General features: G+C 33.9%; 2 protein-coding genes across 3 annotated transcripts; one reads left to right on the forward strand and one right to left on the reverse strand.

Moving 5' to 3' along the window:
• Nucleotides 1-4,917: 4,917 nt before the first annotated feature.
• crybb1l1 (crystallin, beta B1, like 1) lies at nucleotides 4,918-9,421 on the reverse strand. The gene is made up of 5 exons (XM_056472609.1): nucleotides 9,329-9,421; nucleotides 9,115-9,233; nucleotides 6,830-6,962; nucleotides 6,606-6,748; nucleotides 4,918-5,333 (listed from the first exon to the last, which is right to left on the reverse strand). The coding sequence occupies exons 1-5, from the start codon at nucleotides 9,419-9,421 to the stop codon at nucleotides 5,162-5,164; spliced, it is 660 nt and encodes a 219-aa protein (XP_056328584.1). The 3' UTR covers nucleotides 4,918-5,161.
• On the forward strand, nucleotides 6,615-20,955 carry cryba1l1 (crystallin, beta A1, like 1). Of its 2 annotated transcripts, XM_056472605.1 has the most exons (7): nucleotides 6,615-6,976; nucleotides 12,731-13,035; nucleotides 13,301-13,383; nucleotides 16,151-16,269; nucleotides 16,356-16,497; nucleotides 18,455-18,597; nucleotides 20,588-20,955. In XM_056472605.1, the coding sequence occupies exons 3-7, from the start codon at nucleotides 13,309-13,311 to the stop codon at nucleotides 20,733-20,735; spliced, it is 627 nt and encodes a 208-aa protein (XP_056328580.1). In that variant the 5' UTR covers nucleotides 6,615-6,976; nucleotides 12,731-13,035; nucleotides 13,301-13,308; the 3' UTR covers nucleotides 20,736-20,955. The 2 variants fall into 2 exon arrangements, with proteins under 2 accessions (XP_056328580.1, XP_056328578.1); XM_056472603.1 differs by lacking the exon at nucleotides 12,731-13,035.
• The last annotated feature ends 2,827 nt before the right edge of the window (nucleotides 20,956-23,782 follow it).

A 23,782-nucleotide genomic window follows, 5' to 3' on the forward strand; every position in this document is an offset into this window, starting at 1 on the left:
TATCATTCATTGATTTCCTTCAGCTTAGTCCCTTTATTCATCAGGGGTCGCCACAGCGGAATGAACCGCCAACTTATCCAGCATATATATGTTTTACACAGCAATTACTATTTTACATTATTTCCCTTCCAGCTGCAACCCATCACTGGGAAACATCCATACACACATACACTACGGTCAATTTAGCTTACCCAATTCACCTGTACCACATGTCTTTGGACTGGGGGGGAAACCGGAGCACCCGGAGGAAACCCACATAAACGCGGGGAGAACATGCAAACTCCACACAGAAATGCCACCTAACCCAGCCGAGGCTCGAACCAGCAATCTTCTTGCTGTGAGGCGACAGGGATAACCACTGAGCCATCGTGTCGTCTAAAATCTATTATATAAAAAAATATTTTTATGCTATAGTGTGATTTGATTCATAAAGACGTATTTGCCATATATCAATATTTTTGCTGTTAATGTTTCATTTATTATTTTTACAGCCCTGTGGCAGATTTTATTCTGAGAATAATTTTTTGTTTGACAGTGATGATGATTTGCAAGGGGCCACAAAGAGCTTCAATCCCCATATTCAGAGAAAGAAACAGGGCTAATAATTCTGACTTCAACTGTATATATACATATAGTTGAAATCAGAATTATTAAACCCCCTTTGAAATGTTTTTTTCTTTTTTATATATTTCCCAAATGATGTTGAACAGAGCAAGGAAATTTTCACAGTATGTCTGATAATATTTTTTCTTCTGGAGAAAGTCTTATTTGTTTTATTTCGGCTAAAATAAAAGCAGTTTTAAATTTTTTAAACACCATTTTAAGGTCAAAATTATTAGCCCCTTTAAGCTATATATATTTTCGATGGTCTACAGAACAAACCATCGTTATACAGTAATTTGCCTAATTACCCTAACCTGCCTAGTTCACCTAATTAACCTAGTTAAGCCTTTAAATGTCACTTTAAGCTGTATAGAAGTGTCTTAAAACATATCTAGTCAAATATTATTTACTGTCATCATGGTAAAGAGAAAATAAATCAAATGAGTTATTAAAACTATTATGTGTAGAAATGTGTTGAGAAAATCTTCTCTCTGTTAAAAAGAAAATGGGGAAAAAATAAACAGGGGGGCTAATAATTCAGGGGGTTTAATAATTCTGACTTCAACTGTATATAGCTTCTTACATAAAGACCCAATTTAAACAGTGAAAAATATCAATTAGACATTAAATATTTCTAATTAGTCTTAATGAGAAAATATTTAGTTTTGTTTTATATGCAATAGAATGATACTTTGATTAAAATGTTTTAAAAAAATAATGTATAAACAATTATTAATTCCCGAAACTGAAAAGCCGTTCATCATTTATTCAACCTTGTCACATTTTTTTTCCTGTTAAACGCAAAAGAAGATATTTTGAAGAATGTTGGAAAACCTGTAGCCACTGACATCAACAGTATTTGTTTTTCCTACTATGGAAGTCAATGGTTACCATTTTCTAACATTCTTCAAAATATTTTCTTTTCTGTTCAACAGAATAAAGAAGCTCATAAATGTTTGGAATCCCTGTGTGAGCAAATGGTGACTAATTTTTTGTGTGTAAACTATCCCTTTAAATATTTATGTTATTTACTTAATTTACTTATTTTATTTTCCCCAGAACTGGGTTGCAGCTGGAAGGGCATCCGCTGTGTAAAACATATGCTGGATAAGTTGGCGGTTCATTCCGCTGTGGCGACACCAGATTAATAAAGGGGCTAAGCCAAAAAGAAAATTAATGAATGACTTATTTTATTTATTAATAGAATAGTTTATACCCAAGCATTATTTTATTGCAAATAAAAACAAAAGTAATAATTGCGAATTGAAATTTGAAGAAAAAGAATGTAGGCTATCTGTCTAAATAAATGTTTATTATTTATTTCAATATTCATATAGAAATGGTAATTTATCATCATGAATACTTTAAAATTTTTATACTTTTACTATAATTTAAAGGGGACCTATTTTTACAAAATGTAAAATAAGTCTCTGGTGTCTCTAGAGCAGGGGTCTCAAACTCGCAGGACGATAGTTTGTGGCCCCCGCCTTAATTTGAAAGTTTTATGTTAGTGCGGCCCGCGAGTTTGATATGTAGGGCACTTTACAGTTTTGTTTGTGGAGCTGAACAAACCCACCAATCACGGTGGTGTAATTGGCTCTCGGGGGCGGGACATCAGCTGGGCCTGACGCAGGCAGAGAAACATTTCCCAATGACTGAAAGTTACAGCAGCGTTGCCATGGAGTGTTTTCTTTCGTGCCTCTGCTGGCTGTCTCGTTTCTGAGCACATGCGGACATTCATCACAGCGTGCTTCATTTACAACACTTAAAAAAAAAGCTTTTAAGTTGCTGCCCAGCGGGACATTATAAGTATATAAATGTATATAAATCAGTGCTCAATTTGAGCCGGATCTTGTTCCGGGAAATGTCAGATATTTGTATTTTTCTTTCCGGTATTTATTTTAATGATTTGGCATTAAATTGTGTGAGTGTGTGTGTGTGTGTGTGTGTGTGTGTGTGTGTGTGTGTGTGTGTGTGTGTGTGTGTGTGTGTGTGTGTGTGTGTGTGTGTGTGTGTGTGTGTGTGCGCGTGTGTGTGTGCGCGTGCGCGCGTGCGTGCGTGTGTGAGACAGAGAACGAGTACAGCGAAGGCTGTGCGGATTGTGTGTGCGCGCATGCATTATGCTAGTCATGCGCTAGTCAAAGCAAAATTCATGTTTAATTATTATTCCTGAACAATATTTGCAACCAATCAGCTTTCTTGCATTTACAATCACTCTCATTGATTGGTGCTTATTGTTTTGCGCGCAAAAAGAAATCAAAGTGATGCGTACGCGGCGGCATAAAAGAAAAGGAACAAAATGCAGCCTGTCACACATCGACACCTGTCCATCGGGAATAAGAGTTCCCGGTAACCTGGACCAATTATGGAGTCGCACCGTTATTTGTGGGTCATTTGCGTCGATCTATCTGCATTGTATTTGCATTGCCTCACACAATAAACATTGCACATACTTCTATATGATGTAAAAGTAGTCAAAACAAATAACAACAACACAGTGTTGCTTGTTTTTCCTGCAACAGCACAGCGGATAACAGAAAATCTAATTATTATTATTATTGCTGATTGATTTATTTTCATATAAATTTTTAATTTGTTTATTTTTTCATCTTATTTTGTGTAAAAAAATCTTATTTTCTGAAATCTCTTTATTTTTATTTTTTTAACACAAAATAAGATGAAAAAATTAACAAATTAATAATATAATTAATTTCTTGTGGAAAACCTGATGCAGCCTAGCCTCACCCAGACTTGGCCTCCTCTACAGTGTGTATGTGAAGTTTCAGCTCAAAATACCCCACAAATAATGTTTTAACTCTTTCAAACTGCCCCTTTTATAGGGTTTGATCCAAATTATGCCATTTTGGTGACTGCACTTTAAATGCAAATAAGATTGTGCTCTTTTCAAAAAAGGGCAGAGCTACAAATGCCTGTGTCAGTGGCAGATTCAAAAACAAGACTAACGTCCCATGCTAAAGAGGGAGAGATGGTCACTAATGGGCGGGGTTTTCCCCCTCTGATGACACGTACAAAGGGAGAAGGTCAATCAAAGCATTTCTGCAGACTGTTTTTATCAAGTGTGATTATAAAAGGTAGAATTAATTAATGTTTACAATTAGAGGCTGGATATAATCCCACACTGTTGCCACACAACTGTGTTTAAACCCCTTATAAAAGTGATTTTTGCTTAATAGGTCCCCTTTAAATCTGATATTGTCATCACAGCCTTACTGCAGACATCATTCAGAGCCTTATTTTATTAACAGTGACTTTTATATGCATGAAACCACAGATCTCAAGTTTCTTAGTAAGCTTTTTATTGAAAAGGTGACCAGGATTCTGTACAGCAGGCAAAGGGAGATTTCTGGGGCACAGGAGCTTCCCTCTCCTCATCCCTTCATCTCTCCCTCTCTTTTTCCATCCTCCTGGGGAAAAGGGGGATGCAGGCAGGGCGGGGCAAAGAACGGATGACAAAAAGAGTAAATAAATTATGGAAGGAAAGTAAAAGAAGCCATGACGCAGAGGAGAAAGAGAGGATTTCTGAAGGAAGAGGGAAGGCTCCGCTGCGGAGGCCTGGAGAGTCGCTCGACCGCAGTCAGAGTCCGTCAATCCCGAAATCATCCATCCGCTCCTCATACCAGAGGCCCAGGAAAACAAAAAACAGCTCTCTGCAGGAAAGCAATGGGCGTTGCTGATTGGTGGGCGTGACCAAACATAAGGGGCGTGACTTGTCAGTCATGTTTCCATCCACCTATTTTTATGCACATACAAAAAGGCTTAGATGCACATATGCGCATAAAAAAAAACTTGTCAAGTAGGATAAACTTTTTATCCGATTAAAGAAAATGTGCATAAACTACGATGGAAACAGATCTTTAGCGAATAAATTAAAGCATGCGCATCAAAAGTCATGTGATTCTGCTTTAACAGAACAAAATGGTTGCGATGGGACGGCATTAATGGACAAACCAGTGGACCGATCACATTGTAAAACATCTGAAATGTTGTTTTGCCTCAGCCAAATTCTGTCATCACAGTTATTCAGTATTATTATTATTATTACTATATTATTATTACCTTCAGAACTGTCTTGTGCTCCCAAAAGAGCGTCTCATGCCTCCAGAAAGCCAACGCGCATTCAGTTGTGTTTTGTTAACATCTTCTGAGGCGATTATCTAAGAAATAAAAGCCCACAGTGGCTTCACCTACTGCGGCAAATGACATTATTTATTGGGCCAGTTTATCAGGAAGTGACGATTTAGTTCTCTTTGACTGATTAAATGCAAACAGTGCTTTATTCACAAATATTTTAAGCGATATTCCAGTTTTGCACATAAACCTCATTCACAATTATCGATGGAAACAGCTAGCATGACGGTTATGTCAGAAAAGGAAAGCCGCTCTCATTTCGCCATTTTGAAACGCCCACCATCTTGAGAAACGCCCACTTTAGTTCTGCAGAGAGCTGATAGTCGGGTGGAGCGGCCGGTCAGTGGTGTCTCCTGCTCTCCTCTTCCTCTCCCTCTGCTCCACTTCTCCTCTTCCTCGCTTCTTCTTCTCACTTGCTGGCCATGGTGTAGCAGCCGTGTGGGTGCCACTGCATGTCGCGGATACGCCTCACGGACTGGAACTGCGGGCAGCGGGCGCCGTACTCGTTAAAGTGTCTGTATTCGCCCTTCTCCAGCAGGTACTGACTGCCGCGGTAACCGGGGAACTGATAGCCGACCCAGCTGAGGAAACACGGAGGCGCCAACTGTTAGTCTGTCACTAGTTTTACCTTATATTTAAATATTTTATTTAGTAAGTTCTCGTCTTGTTTGGCTGGATCTCACCAGAAAGGTGTTTATGTGTAAAATAAAACAAATAATAAAACAAACTTTTATTTTGTATATTTCGACCTGCCTTTGTATATAACCCTACATGTCAGACTGTCCTAGCTCCCAATCAAATAGTAGGTAGCACATTTTCATGATACAATATAGTACCCATCAGATTTTGCTGCCACTAAATCTTAATGTGGAGTAGTGTTATATGAAGCTGTAATATATCCCTAACCTACCTAATCCCTAACCCTAACCCCAACCTCAAAACCTTTCAAATACAGTGTTGGTGGCATCATCTGATGGGTAGGATAAAATGTCAGAACACCGGTATTAGACTTTTTATTAACTATAGTAAATCAATTAAGAAAAATAAATTATTTTATTAAAATTGGAGTCGTTATTAGTAGTTTGAATTACTTATTTATTAATTTATTTAAAGTATTTAGCATTTATTATTTATTTAATATAGTTTTATTAAAAATATATTTCATTTACTTTTATTTATTTTAGTTATTTCTGGTCAACTATACTGGCAACTAGCTAAATCTACATTTTTATCTAAAATATAAATCTAAAACATAAATGTCTATATATTTTTTTTTTTATTTAAAGTACTATACTTTAAATAATACTTTTATTAAACTTTATACTTTATTAGTAAATTACTAAGTGTATACATTATTAATAATAACATTTATTTATTTATTTATTATTATTTTCAGCCAGCTGCAAAGGCAACATTTCCTAATTTTATTTAATTTTAACTTAAAACTAAAATAGCTAAAAAATAAACTGATATTTAAAAATTATATTAAAAATAAACAAAAAAAATCACAAATAAAATTAATAATTAATTCAGAAAATATAACGATTTGAATGAATTCAAACTAATAATATAAATAACAATAGTTACTCAAACATTCTTTTAAAAAAAGCCTAATTAAGCTATTTACATGCCCATTTTAATGTTATTAGGAGGTTAACTATCTTTATAACTTTATAGCATAATTATTTTATATATAATTTATATAAGAAACCTATTTTCAGCACTTGGTGTGAGCTGTGCTTCTCAATCATTTTTTGGGGGGGGGGGGGGGGGGGGGATTGCCACCATAAATGCCCATGTTTAAATTGAAACCTATTGAAATGTACTGCAGTAATCAAATTGAAATCACTTACGTTCCACAGCTGACCATGATGCTGCCGACTCTGTCTGTGAATCCGTAAGAGAACAGACTGGGAACGTCGTCATCCATGATCTCCATCTTGCGGCCCTTGTAGTCTCCAACCTCATACAGGCAGATCTTGTGCTTCTCGGGGTCCTGCAGCAAAAAACAAACAAACAAATAATCAATGCATTTTCCTAACAGAATCTAAAAGTACTACAGGAATCAGATGCACACCATTCTGACGGGTCTGAAGGAAAGCAGGTAGTCGTTCTTCTGGCAATTGCTCCAAGAATCCCAGCGAGGATATTCGCCCTTCTCCAGGATGTACATCTCACCGCAGAAGTTCATCTGCTCGAAACCAACAAATCTGCACAGAAAAAGGTCCGTTTTTCTTTCTGTTGATGTACACAAGTCATCATTTTTAGTAATTATTAGTGATAATATAATTAATTATTTTCAAATATTTTCTAAGTGCTGTTTAATGGAGAGATTCTTTTAAACACGTTTTAAACATAATTATTTATAATTAATTATAGCTAATTACTTTTGACAGTACATAATATTAGTAGTTGCAAGATACTATTATTCAGCTAAAAGTGCAATTTAATGGGTTAATTAGGTGAGTTAGGTTAATTAGGCAAGTCTAATTAGGCATTAATTAGGCAAGTTTGTTCTGTATAAAATCAAACAAGTTATATACTTTTAAGTTAGTTATATTGACCTTAAAAATATATATTTTAAAAATTAAAACAGCTTTTATTTCCAGCTAAACTGAAAGAAAAAGGATATTATAGGAAATACTGTGAACTGTTCCTTGCTTTGTTAAACATTTTTTAATTAATAATTGTAATAATTTTCAAAATAATGAAAATTTCACAGGAAATTTTATCACATCTTATCATTGTGCCTTTAGTTGTATGTTATGATAGGCCAATATTTAATATTTAAATTATACATTTATTTTATATAAAACCTATTTATTTGTTATTTGAATATTTATTTAAAAATCTGAAATCTGAGAAAACCACACACCAAGAAATGCAGAGTTCCACACAATTCATTCATGTTGTCCCAACACAAATCAATTAAGTTAACACTTTTAACAAATTTATGTGGATTGAACATAAAAATAAGTTGTCCCAATGAAATCTCAAGAATTGTTGTTTCAGCTAATTAAATAAGTAGTTTGAACAAGTAAAAAAAGTTTTGAGTGCATTTAAATTTGTTTAAGTTAAGTGCTGAGCAATGCTCTAAAAAGTGATTATGTGCTTTACTTAAAGGAAATCCGTTGTAACTTGTTGATTTAACTTAACTTTCATAATTATCCACATAATTAGTTTACTCCCTTATTTTAAGTAGACAACTTATTGCTTTAAAATCAAGAGGTTTACTCCTTTGTTTTAGGTAATCAACTAATCATTCTGAAAGCAACGGGTTTACTCACTTATTTTAAGTAAAGTCAACTTATTGCTTTAAAATCAAGAGTTTTACTCACTTATTTTAAGTAAAGTAAACCAATTGCTTTAAAATCAAGAGTTTTACTTACTTATTTTAAGTAAATTCAACTAATTTTAAAATCAACAGGTTTACGCCCTTATTTTAAGTAAAGTCGACTAATCGCTTCAAAATCAAGAGGTTTACTCACTTAATTTAGGTAAAGTCAACTAACTTTATTAAAATCAACAGGTTTACTCACGTATTTTAGGTAAAGTCAACTAACTATTAAAATCAAGAGGTTTACTCACTTAATTTAGGTAAAGTCAACTAACTTTATTAAAATCAACAGGTTTACTCACGTATTTTAGGTAAAGTCAACTAACTATTAAAATCAAGAGGTTTACTCACTTAATTTAGGTAAAGTCAACTAACTTTATTAAAATCAACAGGTTTACTTACGTATTTTAGGTAAAGTGAACTTACTGTATTAAAATCAACAGGTTTACTCACTTAATTTAGGTAAAGTCATCTAATTGTTTTAAAATCAACATGTTTATTCACTTATTTTAAGTAAAGTCAACTAACTATTAAAATCAACAGGTTTACTTATGTATTTTAGGTAAAGTGAACTTACTGTATTAAAACCAAGAGGTTTACTCACTTAATTTAGGTAAAGTCATCTAATTGTTTTAAAATCAACATGTTTATTCACTTATTTTAAGTAAAGTCAACTAACTGTATTAAAACCAAGAGGTTTACTCACTTAATTTAGGTAAAGTCATCTAATTGTTTTAAAATCAACATGTTTATTCACTTATTTTAAGTAAAGTCAATTAATTGTATTAAAATCAACAGGTTTACTTACTTAATATACAAAAAATGTCCATATTTACAGTAGGAGATTAACGAAAACAATTTAACAGATATGATAATGATGAAGCTTTGCTTAATATTCTAATGATTTTTAGCATAAAAGGAAAATTCCTAATTGTGATGCATGCAGTGTATTTTTGGCTATTGCCTAATATATTTATGCATTCAACATGTAGAACCCATTTGCTTGTAGATGCATAGATGCTTACGGGCCGCACTCCACACGCAGAGAGCGAACTCTGTCCATGCCCATATCACAAACATTCATGCACTCGGCGTTAATCTCAATCATACGGCCCTGGAAGTTCTCCTGGTCGAACACATACATCTGAGGGACACACATTTAGAGAAATAGAGTTAGATGGTGTTACACGCACGCATATGCGTGTGTGTGTGTGTGTGTGAATGTACAAAAATCTTTACCCTGTAGGACATCATGCCCATCTCGGACTTCTTGCTGGGGGCTCCCTTGCCGTCGGTCTGGGAGGCGGTCTTTTTTTCTCCACTGGAAGACATGATGCCTGGGGGGCCAATCAGAATAGAGGATTAATGTGGGGGGGATTCTATTATACACAATATTAGATGCTGAGTGATGTCATGTTTGGAATTCTATGAACATCAAACAAAATTATCTTTGAGGTGGAAAAGGAAGTAGATTTGTTTAAAAAAAGTAGTAGTAGGGGTACCTTTGATGAAGACACTATTAAGGGGGAAAGAAGACACTATTTAGGGGGCTATTTTAGGGAGGTGAAGGGGGTTGATGGTGGACCCTCTTTAAAAGTGATGATGTGTGTATGTGTGAGCTGCCTTACCTGTGTGTTGAGTGAGTGTGTGTCCGTACGCAGGGTTCACTCTGGGAGTGTTTGCGTTCGGCCATGTGCGCAGCTCTTATACTCTGGCTCTGAGTCTATGAGGATTACTCAGACACAATGAAACATGCCGCGTTCAGCACACTCGCAGAAAAGAGAGACCACATCATCAGCACACACACACAGAGAGAGAGAGAGAGTGTGTGTGTAACAGACAGAATTAAACATTTCAGTTTCAAATCACCATTTTCAAGCCTAATATATGAGGAATACGAAAGCAACAGACAACTATGAACCACACTATAATGGTTGTTTATTAGGATTGAGGGTTGCATGAAGAACTTTTACCAGCTATGGAAACTTTTCATTCCACAGAAAGCTCTTTATGAGGGAAATAGTTTATGATTATCATATATTTAGATTATGAAAATGTTCTTCACACTGTGCAAAATGTTTTCTTTGAAGTAGACTACGCTAAATGTGTCTTCAGGAAATCAAAAAAAGGCTCTTCAAATTATTATTTATTAAAATTATTAGCAAAATTATAATATTTATTACTTTTTCCCCAATTTCTGTTTCATTTCTGTGTTTTTCAACACATTTCTAAACATAGCTAATCTCTAATAACTAATTGTTATTATCTTTGTCATGATGACGTATGGGTTGCGCAGTAGGCAGTGCTGTCGCCTCACAGCAAGAAGGTCGATGGTTTGAGCCTCGGCTGGGTCAGTTGGTGTTTCTGTGTGGGGTTTGCATGTTCTCCCTGCGTTCGTGTGGGTTTCCTCCGGGTGCTCCAGTTTCCCCCACAGTCCAAAGACATGCAGTACAGGTGAATTGGGTAAGCTAAATTGTCCGTAGTGAATGAGTGTGAATGCAAGATGTTTCCCAGAGATGGGTTGCAGCTGGAAGGGCATCCGCTGCGTAAAACATGTGCTAGATAAGTTGGCGGTTCATTCCGCTGTGGCGACCCCGGATTAATAAAGAGACTAAGCTGAAAAGAAAATGAATGAATGATGACTGTAGGCGGTTCATTCCGCTGTGGTGAGCCCTTATAAATCAGGGACTAAGCCGAAGGAAAATAATTGAATGATGACAGGACATAATCATTTAGATATTTTTTCAGACACTAGTATTTAGCTTAAAGTGACATTTAAAGGCTTAACTAGGTTAATTAGGCAGGTTAGGGTAATTAGGCAAGTCATTGTTTAATAATGGTTTGTTCTCTGGACAATCGAAAAAAAATACCTAAAAATAGTAATAAAATAAATAAACACACGGGTCAAATAAACTTATTAATAAATTTATTAAAAAATAATAATATTAATAACAATAATAACATTTTTAAATAATAAAAGGGGCAACTTTGTTTGTAAGAGTTCTTTAACTTTAACAGTGAAGTTTTTTTACCTTGTTTGCCGATGATTTTCCAGGGTGTACACTCTTATAATAAATTCCATGTTCTGGCTCCTGTATTCAGCTGATAGTTTCAAGGGTATCAGAACTGGGTAAAAGTGCTTTCGCTTTCTATGCCCCTTGGATTTATAATGAATAACTAAATACACTCAGGCTTTCTACATCGCCAACTATGGATGCATTTAAACGTCTTTCCTAAACTGTTTTAAAGGGCCGTTGTAATTGTTTGTTCATGATGTGATTATGATTTATGATTTGGGGGCAGCACGGTGGCTCAGTGGTTAGCGCTGTTGCCTCACAGTAAGAAGGTCAGTGGTTCGAGTCCCGGCTGGGCCATTTGGCCTTTCTGTATGGAGTTTGCATGTTCTCCCCGTGTTGGAGGGGGTTTCCTCCGGTTGCTCCGGTTTCCCCCACAGTCCAAAGACATGCGCTATAGGTGAATTGAATAAACTAAATTGGTCGCAGAGTATGAGTGTGTGTGTGTGAATGCGATGTATGGGTGTTTCCCATTACTGGGTTGTGGCTGGAAGGGCATACGTTGTGTAAAACATATGCTGGAATAGTTGGTGGTTCATTCCGCTGTGGTGACCCCTGATAATTAGAGACTAAGCCGAAGGAAAATGAATGAATGAATGAATTTATGATTTGTGGATGTGTAAATGTTTTCTTGAGTGCAACTTTTATGTGCTACACACTTATCCAGGGCTCACTGGAAGAGGAGATGCAGTAGAAATATCTCAGCTAAATAAAGGAATAATAATAATTTTAAATTTACAGAAAATGTTCTTTGATGAGGTTATCACTATAAGGTTCTTATGTGTTTTTCACAGTGTTTACAGCACATTTTTGGCTTATTTTCAGCAGTTTTGGGGAACTGAAAAACAAGTAATTAAATTTACAAATAAAAAATAATAAACAAATATAATAACTGAAATAAAAATGAATGCAGACCAAATAATGAATTATTTATTTAAATTAAGTTAAATCTAATCTTAAATGTAAACAAACACTAATTGTAATGAGCTCTCTTTAAATATATAAATAAACAAAAGTAGTAAATAATTACGTTGAAATCTAGAATAAATAATAATTTAAATAAGTACAATATAAATGCATAAAATCTTGTGTCTTTCAATAAAAACCCAGACAGTTTTGCCATCATTTACTCATCCTTCACTTGTTCCAAACCGGTTTGACTTGTTTTTTTTAATGCAAAAGATGATATTTTGAAAAATCTTGAAAATCGGTAACCATTGACTTCCATAGTATAGTGTTTTTTCTGCTGTGGAAGTCAATGCTTGCCACCATTTTTCAAAATATCATCTTTTTTGTTCATCAAAATAAAATAAAACACACATTAAAGGCGATGAACCAACTGAGGGTGAGTAAATAGTGACTAAAGTTTCATTGGGGTGAACTGTCCCTTTAATGTCAGCTTCATCATTTAGTCCATACTGACTTACATCCTTGTAGCAATGTAGCATCCTTGACCTCATGGTCGCTTGCATGAAAAAGTAAGTTTCCTCACTGTCCCACCGACTACACACTCAGCTGGAGCAGGTTCGCTCAGCTAATCCCAGTATTTTGGGCTCTTTGTGCGCAGGACTGCTGACCTGCACGAACATACTGGGGCCAAACCCTTTGTGTCCCCTGCTTTCACCCAAAACACACCGCTACAGCGACTGAATGGGCTCTCAACACCAGTGTGGCTCTTCTATAGTATGTGCTGAGCTGGCGACCCTCCGGCCTGTCCACCGGCCGCTCTCCACGCGCGTCGCGTGCGCAATGGCGGCCGCGCGCATTGTAGTGCGCGCACACGACGGCCGGTATAAAACCGCAGCGCCAGATTCTCTCAAAGCTCCACGCGATAGCAGTGTTCAGGCGCGTGCCACACAGTGACTAAACACGGTAAGATCCCACAGAGCTCACGGCACTGTTATAAACTTTAAAAACATTTCAGAAGGGCCACATTAGGCGAATTTCTTCTGTATTGGACTATTTAAATCAATAATAACATTCATTTATGCTAATACTTGATGTTAATTAACTTAATCTTGAATAATACCAATTTGTTGATTCATTACTAACATGAGTGCTAATTGTGAGTTAATTGTGTTGAATTGTTTTTGTATTGACATGTAATATCTTTCTTTCTTTCTATTTTTTTTTTTAGAAATAAAGATGTATAGGTTTACTCGATCCGCCATGATGCAGCCCATGATCAGCTCTGGCATGGGAATGGCTCCTTTCTTCAGGGTAAAGTCTATTTTTTTTTTTTCAATTAAATAATTAATTAATTTTTATAATCAAACACACATTGTCCAATTTAAAAATACTGTTTTTATTAAAAATAATGTTTAATGTAAATTCATTATTTGCTATATATTTACCTTTTTTTCTGTTGAACTTAAAAGAAGATATTTTGAAGAATGTTGGAAAGCGGTACCCATTGGTGACCATAATAGGAAGATAAAACACCATCGTTATATATTGTGCTTCATATAACACTAAAACTCTAAGGAATCCTGGGTTATTAAAAACCCAAATTGGGTAAAAATGGACTAACCCAAACTGCTGGGTTATATTTGATCCTATTAATTTACTTACTCAAATTGATATTTAGCCGCACCATATATTGGTGTTTCGTAACATCTAGTTTTTTATGAGGTGGGTTGTTAGCTCAACGCTCAACCCCCAACCTGGAGGACCAGGACATACACGCATACACTACGGACAATTTAGCTTACCCAATTCACCTATAGTGCATGTCTTTGGACTGTGGGGGGAAACTGGAGTACCTGGAGAAAACACGGGGAGAACATGCAAACTCCACACAGAAATGCCAACTGACCCAGCTGGGACTCGAACCAGCGACCTTCTTGCTGTAAAGGGACAGTGCTAACCACTGAGCCAATTAAAAAATTAACCCAGCAATTGGTTTAGTCTGTTTCACACCCAGAATTGGGTTGAAATAATCCAGCAATTTTAGAGTGAATAGTAAAATATCTTCTTTATTAATTTCATATACTTTTAGAAATAATCTGTACAATTGTGTTAAAGGCACAGTTCACCCAAAATTTTAATCTCTGCCATCATTTTACTTTTTCAAAACCTCTTTGTTAAACACAAAAGAAGATATTTTGTATAATGTTGGATAGTGGTAACCATTGGCACCCATAGTACTGGAAGATAAAAAACGGTTAATATAACACTAACACTCTAGGAAATGCTGGGATATTTAAAACCAAATTGGGTAAAAATGGGCTAACCCAAACTATTGGGGTAATTTTGGTCCTAAGAATTTAATTTAAAAATAACCCAGCAGTTGGTTTAGTCCGTATTACGCCCAGAATTTGGTTGAAATAACCCAGCATTTTTTCAGAGTGAATTTCATACACTTTTAGAAATATCTGTACAATTGTTAAAGGGATAGTTCAACCAAAATTTAAATCTCTCCCATCATTTTACTTGTTCAAAACCTCTTTGCTAAACAAAAGAAGATATTTTGAAGAATGCTGATTGATGCTGCCCCCATTTTCTTCCACAGTTATTGTTTTTCCTACAATGGAAGTCAATGGTTACCATTCTTCAATTTTTTTTCCCCATTCAACAGAAGAAACTCATAAAGGTTTAAAACCCACATGAGTCAGAGTAAACAACCCAAATCTTTTTTGGGTGAACTATCCCATTAAATAAGTTATACAGTGTACGGTTAACAAGCTCAAATGTCATTATTTTGCATCTATTTACATATTATTAACATCAAAACAATCATTACGTTTTAAAAAACACTTGAGGTAGAGTAAACAATGAGGTATTATTAATTTTTGGGTGAAGTATCCCTTCAAGTCATATAGTGTAAGGTTAACATGCTCAAATGTCATTATATTGCATGCATTTGCATATTTTTAACATCTAAACAATCATTAAGTTTTAAAAACCGCATGAGGCAGAGTAAACGATGAGGTATTTTTCATTTGTGGTTAAACTATCCCTTAAAATAAAATTCCAATAGTATAAAGTTAACAAACTCTAATATTATTTTGCATGCATTTGCATATTATTAACATCAAAACACTCAAAGTTTTAAAAACCACATGAGGCAGAGTAATTAATGAGGTATTTTAGATTCTTGGGTGAACTATTGCTTTAAATAAGTCATATAGTGGGCGGTTAATAAGCTCAAATGCTATTATTTTGCATGCATTTGCATATTAATAACATCAAAACATTCATAAAAGGTATAAAACCCACACGAGGCAGAGTAAACAAAGGTATTTTTCATTTTTAGGTGAACTATCCCTTTATATAAAAGTCATATAGTGTACGATTAATAAGCTCAAATGTCATTATTTTGCATGTATTTGCATATTGTTTACAGCAAAACACTCATAGATGTTTAAAATTCAATTGAGGCAGGGTAAAGAATGAGGTATTTTTATTTTTGGGTGAACTATCCCTTTAAATAAGTTATACAGTGTACGGTTAACATGCTTAAATGTCATTATTTGGCATCTATTTAAATGTTATTAACATCAAAACACTCATTACGTTTTAAAAAACACTTGAGGTAGAGTAAACAATGAGGTATTATTAATTTTTGGGTGAAGTATCCCTTTAAGTCATATAGTGTACAGGTAACATGCTCAAATGTCATTATTTTGCATGTATTTGCATATTGTTTACAGCAAAACACTCATAGATGTTTAAAATTCAATTGAGGCAGTGTAAAGAATGAGATATTTTTAATTTTTGGGTGAACTATCCCATTAAATAAGTTATACAGTGTACGGTTAACATGCTCAAATGTCATTATTTTGCATCTATTTACATATTATTAACATCAAAACACTCAAAGTTTTAAAATCCAAGGCAGAGTAAACAATGAGGTATTATTAATTTTTTTTAAACTATCCCTTTAAATAAAAGTCATATAGTGTACAGGCAACATGCTCAAATGTCATTATTTTGCATGCATTTGCATATCGTTAACCGCAAGACCTTTTAATATTGTGTGTGTCAGGTGACCGTGTTCGAGCAGGAGCACTTCCAGGGTAAATGTCAGGAGTTCACCAATGAGTGCTGCAATATCCAGTGCTGTGGCTTCGACAACATTCGCTCCATCCGCGTGGAGAGCGGCGCGTGAGTTACTCTGGAGTGTGTTCATGTCATTTCCGGCTTGTTTTGTGGATTGTCTGTGTGACTGACTGGATTTTGTGTTTTCGCAGCTGGGTGGGATACGAGCACCACGACTTCCAGGGCCAGCAGTTCATCCTGGAGAGAGGAGAGTATCCTCATTGGGATGCCTACAGCGGAAACCTGTCTTACCATGTGGAGAGACTCATGTCCTTCAGACCCGTCTACTGCGCTGTGAGTTCAACACTCCTGATGTTTTAATTACTGTCAATTATTAATTTTTAATTTAAAGGGGACCTATTATGCATAAATCACTTTTATAAGGGGTTTAAACACAGTTGTGTGGCAGCAGTGTGGGAATATATCCAGCCTCTAATGGTAAACATTAATTCATTCATTTTTTATAATCACGCTTGATTAAAAACAAAACTGCAGAAACACTTTGATTGACATTCTCACTTTGTACGTGTCATCAGAGGGGGAAAACCCCGCCCATTTTTGACAGTCTCTCCCTCATTAGCATAGTTTTCACAGAGATAGCATTAGTCCTGTTTTGAATCTGCCTCTATGCTAAAACATAGGCATTTGTAGCTCCGCCTTCTTTTGAAATAAGCTTAATCTCATTTGAATTTAAAGCGACAGTCACCAAAACAGCATCATTTCGATCAAAGTCCAAGAGGGGCCGTTTCATAAAGTCAAAAAACATTATTTGTGTGGTATTTTGAGCTGAAACTTCCCATTTACACTCTAGGCCAGGGGTCACCAAACTTGTTCCTGGAGGGCCGTTGTCCTGCAGATTTTAGCTCCAACTTTAATCAAACACACCTGAACAAGCTAATCAAGCTCTTACTAGGTATACTTGAAACACCCAGGCAGGTGTTTTGAGGCAAGTTGGAGCTAAACCCTGGAGGGACACCGGCCCTCCAGGACCGAGATTGGTGACCCCTGCTCTAGGCACATCAGAGATATTACATCTTGAAAGAAATGGGCATACTAGGACTCCTTTAATGCTGTCTACAATGTAGTCACATCTTATACTACGTTTTAACAAGAGTCCATGATTTTAATAACAAAAAAGGAAAACAACTTGCTTTGATAGTTTTGAATAAATACACAATAGTTTTAAATAATTATTCAATTTGACTAATTGTACTATTAGTATGTTTTTCAATATTATTTTTTATGGCCGATGTTTAGTTTTAGTTAACAATTATAACTTTGGACTGTTCAAAATTATTAACATATTTGTTCAAAACGTCTTTACTGTTTATTCTCATACTTTTTTTTCTATTTTGATTGTTTTTGTTTCTAAATTGACATTCTATTGATCATGATGAGTATTTCAGCTTAATAAACTAACCATAACCCTTACTTGACAGTCTACTAATACTCTATTAATGCCCTCAAAAGCATTAATCGAGTGCTGTATAAGGTAAAAACCATTAAATAATAAATAAAACAAAAACAAATGCTTGAACCTTTGCTTAATATGCTACATCAGGGTCAACAAGTGACATTTTGCCACATATTCCAATGGCTGATAACTTGAGGAAAAACCATTGATTATTTCATTAAAAACTAATTTAATAAAAAATATTTAATTTATATTTTTATTGTTATCATTATTCTGATGTGGTATCAATATTATATTGTTATTAATAATAATATTGTTATTATAATTCAGTAAAATTATTATTATCATTTGATTATGATTACTGATTATTATTACTAATATTATTTAATTATTTATTAATTCATGATTAATTAACACAAATTATATATATAAAAAATTAAATAACACTTTAATAAGGTTGAACTAAAGTAATATTAGTTTTATATAGCAAGTAGTAAAGTACTATTATTAATAGTATTATTATATATTAAATAAGATTGCAAACCTGTATTTATTTATATTTATTTATTTTATTATTATTTAATTTTCACTTTTTTAAATTGATTTAAATTGATTTTACTTGTTAATCTATTTTGATGGAAAACCACAGAAAAACATTGTAAACTATTTTTGAATGCTCTCTCCAAACCTGAAAAGCTGTTTGACCCTTGATGCGTTTTGACATCCACGTTAACACTGTTTCAAACAGATTTACCTTAAAGTTGACTCTTTACGTTTGTTCATTTTAGGCCCTGCTTGCATCTCTACACATATTCATATGTTTCTGTCTCCTCTCAGTCTCACCAGAGCAGCCGCATGACCATCTTCGAGAGGGAGAATTTCCTGGGCCGCAACGCTGAGCTGTGTGATGATTACCCGTCTCTGCAGGCCATGGGATGGTGCCGTCCTGAAGTGGGATCCATGCATGTGCAGTGCGGCGCGTGAGTCTCCCTTTTTATATTTGTCACTGTTTTTTTTATTATTATTGTTTAGCCTAGAATAGTGTTGTCAAAAGTATTCATATCTGAATATGTGTTAAATACATAATGTGTTCATTTTTGACTGGCCTGACCAGAACAATAGTAAAAAATCCTGTGTTGAAATTAAGTCATTTCTGTATTAAATAACACTGTGAAAAATATCCGTAAATTAACAGTTTTCTGAATTTTGTAATTCATGTTTTAATTTATTTCCCCTTTATTTACGCTTTTGAATGGCATTATGGGACCTTGATCTTTCTTCCATCAACTTTTAACCTAGAAAAGTTAAAAAAAGTGACTTTTATTAACATTTTTATTAGTTTAAAGTGATATATTGTCTGGATTGGGGTTATATATTACAGACTTGTTTCTCTATATATTTTTTCCTTATAGTTTATATTATTTCAAGCCACAAAAATGTCAATGAAAGTCACTTTGTTAAACTGTACAGCCGAATTTTCAACATCAAAAGTCGACAGAGCAGAAATCAAGATCCCATAATGCAATTCACAATCGTAAATAAACAGAAACACTTGTGAATCACAAAATATGGAAACTGTTCATTACCAGATATTTAGGCATTAGGTATTATTTTGAACCATGAAAATGCCAAGATTTGCATAATTGTTGAAAATGCACATAAAAAATATATGCGCACAACTGAAGAGGATAAACTTTTTATCCTATTAAATAAAATGCACTTAAGCAACAAATAAATTCAAGCATCTTCATAAAAAAAATCATGTTTTTTTTTAACACATCATGTAATAACAAAAATGGTTGCAATGGGACAGGCATTAATAGACAAACCAGCAAACTGAACATTGTAAAACATCTGAAAAGTTGTTTTATTATATAATAAAACAGCAATAACACTTGACTATATACTCTTAACGTCCATCAATTCAACAAAAGAATCACCATCTAGGCCAGGGGTGCCTGCCCAGCCCAGTTCCTTCATTTACCTTCCTGCAGAGTTCAGCTGCAACTTGATCAAACACACCTGTCTGTAATTAACAAGTGCTCCTTCAGATCCTACTTAGTTGCTTTCTATTGTGTTTGATCAAGGTTGGAGCTAAACTCTCCAGGAACAGGGTTGTGCTCTCGTTCTAGACTCTCCAAAAAGTCGTAACACTTTCCAGATGTACCAAAATACATCAATTTAGTTTAAAAATATAGCTAATCTTTTCTAAGGCGAGGCAAGAGGTCATTCCCTTGATGGAAACATGTGCCAGTACTTCCCTATGGTATTGAGTAGGGATATTTTGTAAGGTACAGTTGAAGTCAAAATTATTAGCCCCCCCCCCCCCCACCTGTGAATTTTTTTTTCTCCCAAATTATGTTTAACATAGCAAGGAATTTTCCACAGTATTTCCTATAATATTTTTTCTTCTGGCGAAAGTCTGATTTGATTTATTTCGGCAAGAATAAAAGCTGTCTTTAATTTTTTAAGGCATTTTAAGGTCAAAATTATTAGCCCCTTAAGCTATATTTGTTTTCGATTGTCTATAGCAGTGTTTCCCAACCCTGTTCCTGGAGGCACACCAACAGTACATATTTTGGATGTCTCCGTCATCTGACCCATTAACTTCAGGTTTTAGAGTCTCTTCTGATGTTATGATAAGATGATTCAGGTGTGTTTGATTAGGGAGAGGATGAAAATGTGTACTGTTAGTGTGCCTTCAGGAACAGAGTTGGGAAACACTGGTCTACTGAACAAACCATTATTATACAATAACTTGCTTAATTACTTAAACTTGCCTTATTAAGCTAATTAAGCCTTTAAATTGCGCTTTAAGCTGAATACCAGCATCTTGAAAAATATGTAGTAAATATAATGTGCTGTCATCATGGCAAAGATAAAAGAAATCAGTTATTAGAAATGAGTTATTAAAGCTATTATGCAGAATATACACACATCTGATCCTCATTGTGTGTTCTCTATGTGCAGTTTTGTGTGTTACGAGTTCCCGGGCTACAAGGGCAGGCAGTACATCATGGAGTGTGAGAGGCACAGCGGAGACTTCCAGCACTGGAGGAACTGGGGATCCCACAGCCAGACACCTCAGATCCAGTCCATCCGTAGGATCCAGCACTGAGAAAACCTCCAACCCGCCCCGACACACAACACTCTTCTTCCTCCTCACCAGTGTCTTTGTACTGCTAGAAACACACACTTTTACGCTGCACGCTCACCATGGTGTGTGGGACGAGGGTGTGGGTCACAGTTACTGACGAAGACTGACCCTTCAGAGATGCTCCAAAACAGCTCAGGTGGAACTCAAAACTACACACACTAATAAATGCTTGATAATTAAACCTGTGTTCATTTCAGTTCTGTGCAGTTGTTCAGTGCGTAAGACTTCAAGAACAGCACACACACCTAATACACTTGATTGAACATGTACACATAGATATCACCTACATACTATATAACTGCAGCTTAACTATGCATATACTGTATATAATCACTTTAATTAATGACTACTAGCTTTTAACAGTTAAAGTAATTAGCAAATAATAAAGTTATGGTAACTAATACACTTCATTGAACATATGCACAATGACATGACCTATATACTATATAACTGCAGGTTAACTTTGCCTATATATAATCACTTTAGCTGTTAAAAGCCAGTAGTTATTAGTTAAAGTAATTAATAGTTATGGTAACTAATACACTTCATTGAACATATGCACAATGACCTATATACTATATAACCGCAGGTTAACTTTGCCTATATATAATCATTTTAAATGTTAAAAGCTATTAGTTATAAGTTAAAGTAATTAGCAAATAATAAAGTTATGGTAACTAATACACTTCATTGAATATGTGCACAATGACATGACCTATATACTATATAACCACAGGTTAACTTTGCTTATATATAATCATTTTAATTGTTAAAAGCTATTAGGTAAAGTAATTAATAAAGTTATGGTAACTAATACACTTCATAGAACATGTGCACAATGACATCACCTAAATACTATATAACTGCAGGTTAACTTTGCCTATATATAATCACTTTAGCTGTTAAAAGCCAGTAGTTATTAGTTAAAGTAATTAATAGTTATGGTAACTATTACACTTCATTGAACATATGCACAATGACCTATATACTATATAACCGCAGGTTAACTTTGCTTATATATAATCATTTTAACTGTTAAACGCTATTAGTTATTAGTTAAAGTAATTAGCAATTAATAAAGTTATGGTAACTAATACACTTCATAGAACATATGCACAATGACATGACCTAAATACTATATAACTGCAGGTTAACTTTGCCTATATATAATCACTTTAGCTGTTAACAGCTAATAGTTATTAGTTAATTAAAGTAATTAATAAAGTTATGGTAACTAATACACTTGATTGAACATATGCACAATGACATCACCTATATACTATATTTAATTAGTAGTTAATTAAATTAACTAGCATTGATTTTGATTGTAATGCAATAACGTGCACCTTTTGGAAAGCTGCTTTGAAACAGTGATTATTGTTAAAAGCGCTGTACAGATGAATTTGGATTGAATATTGGATTTGTAAGGAAATGCATCATCTATCAGTCATAATAATGAGAAAATTATCTAAAAAATAATAAAGAAAAATAGCTTCTCATTTAAAAAACAAAGCAACAAAAAGTCAACATTGAGCATAACACAGTAAAACCATAAAAAATTAAATATAAACATTCAAACTGAAAAAAAAAAGAGAAAATGATAATAATAAATATTATAATAGGAAAATATATAGACTCATTTAAAAAAAAAACTACCATTGAACATGATACAATAAAATCATAAAAACAGAAAAAAAGAGAAAATTATGATGATACTAATTATTAATATAATAGTAAAATATAGACTCAGAATTGAGCATAACACAATGAGCTCCTAAATTATAAAATAAACTAATTCAAACTAATAAAAAATGAAAATTATAATAATAAATATTATAATAACAGAAAGATATATAGGCTCATATAAAAAAAAACTCAACATTGAGCATAACACAATAAAATCATAATAAATATAAACAAAAACGAAATAATAATAGAAAAAATAATAGAAAATAATAATAATAATAATAGAAATAATAATAGAAAAAGATACACTTATTCAAAAAACAAAATACTCATAAATAAGCACAACACAATAAGCTCCTAAATTATAAAAAGAACAAAAAATATAAACTAATTAAAACTAACAAAAACAAATATAATGTATCATTATTTAATTATTACTTAATATATATTAAATAATAATTATTATAATAATAGAAAAATACCTCAGCTTCTGTGTGGAGTTTGCATGTTCTCCCCGTGTTGGCGTGGGTTTCCTCCTGGTGCTCTGGTTTCCCCCACTAGTCCAAATACATGCGCTATAGGTGAATTGGGTAAGCTAAATTGGCCGTAGTGTGTTTGTGTGAATGAGTGTGTATGGATGTTTCCCAGTGTTGGGTTGAAGCTGGAACCACTGACCTTGCTGTGAGGCGATTTTCCAACCTACTACGCCACCGTGATGCCCCATATATAGACTCATTTACCAAAAAAAAAACAACAAAAACATAACACCATAAAATCATATGAATAGGAAAGATAAACTAATTCAAACTAATAAAACAATTAAAATGTGAATAATTCATCTAATAATAGGAAAATATAAAGACTCATTTCCCAAAACAAAAACTCAACATTGAGCACAACACAATAAAATCATTAAAAATGTTAAATTAAATATCAACTAATTCAAACTAACAAAATAATTACAATTATGTGAATATAATAATAGGAAAATATTAGAGATTCATTTAAAAATTCAAATTGAGCGTAACACAATAAAATAAAACATTACATTAAATATCAACTCATTCAAACTAATAAAAAATAATAATAAATTATAGGAAAATATATAGACGCAGTTAAACAACTCAAATTTGAGCTAAACACAATTAAATATCAACTTTCAAATTAATAAAACAAATTACAATTAGAATAATTGGAAAATATATAGACTCATTTACCAAAACAACAACAACAACAAAAGCTCAGCATTGAGTTTAACACAATAAAATCATGTGAACGAGAAAGATAAACTCATTTAAACTAATAAAAAAGAAAAATGTATT

Source organism: Danio aesculapii, chromosome 14 (genome assembly GCF_903798145.1).
Source record: "Danio aesculapii chromosome 14, fDanAes4.1, whole genome shotgun sequence".
NCBI classification, from domain to species: Eukaryota; Metazoa; Chordata; class Actinopteri; order Cypriniformes; family Danionidae; genus Danio; species Danio aesculapii.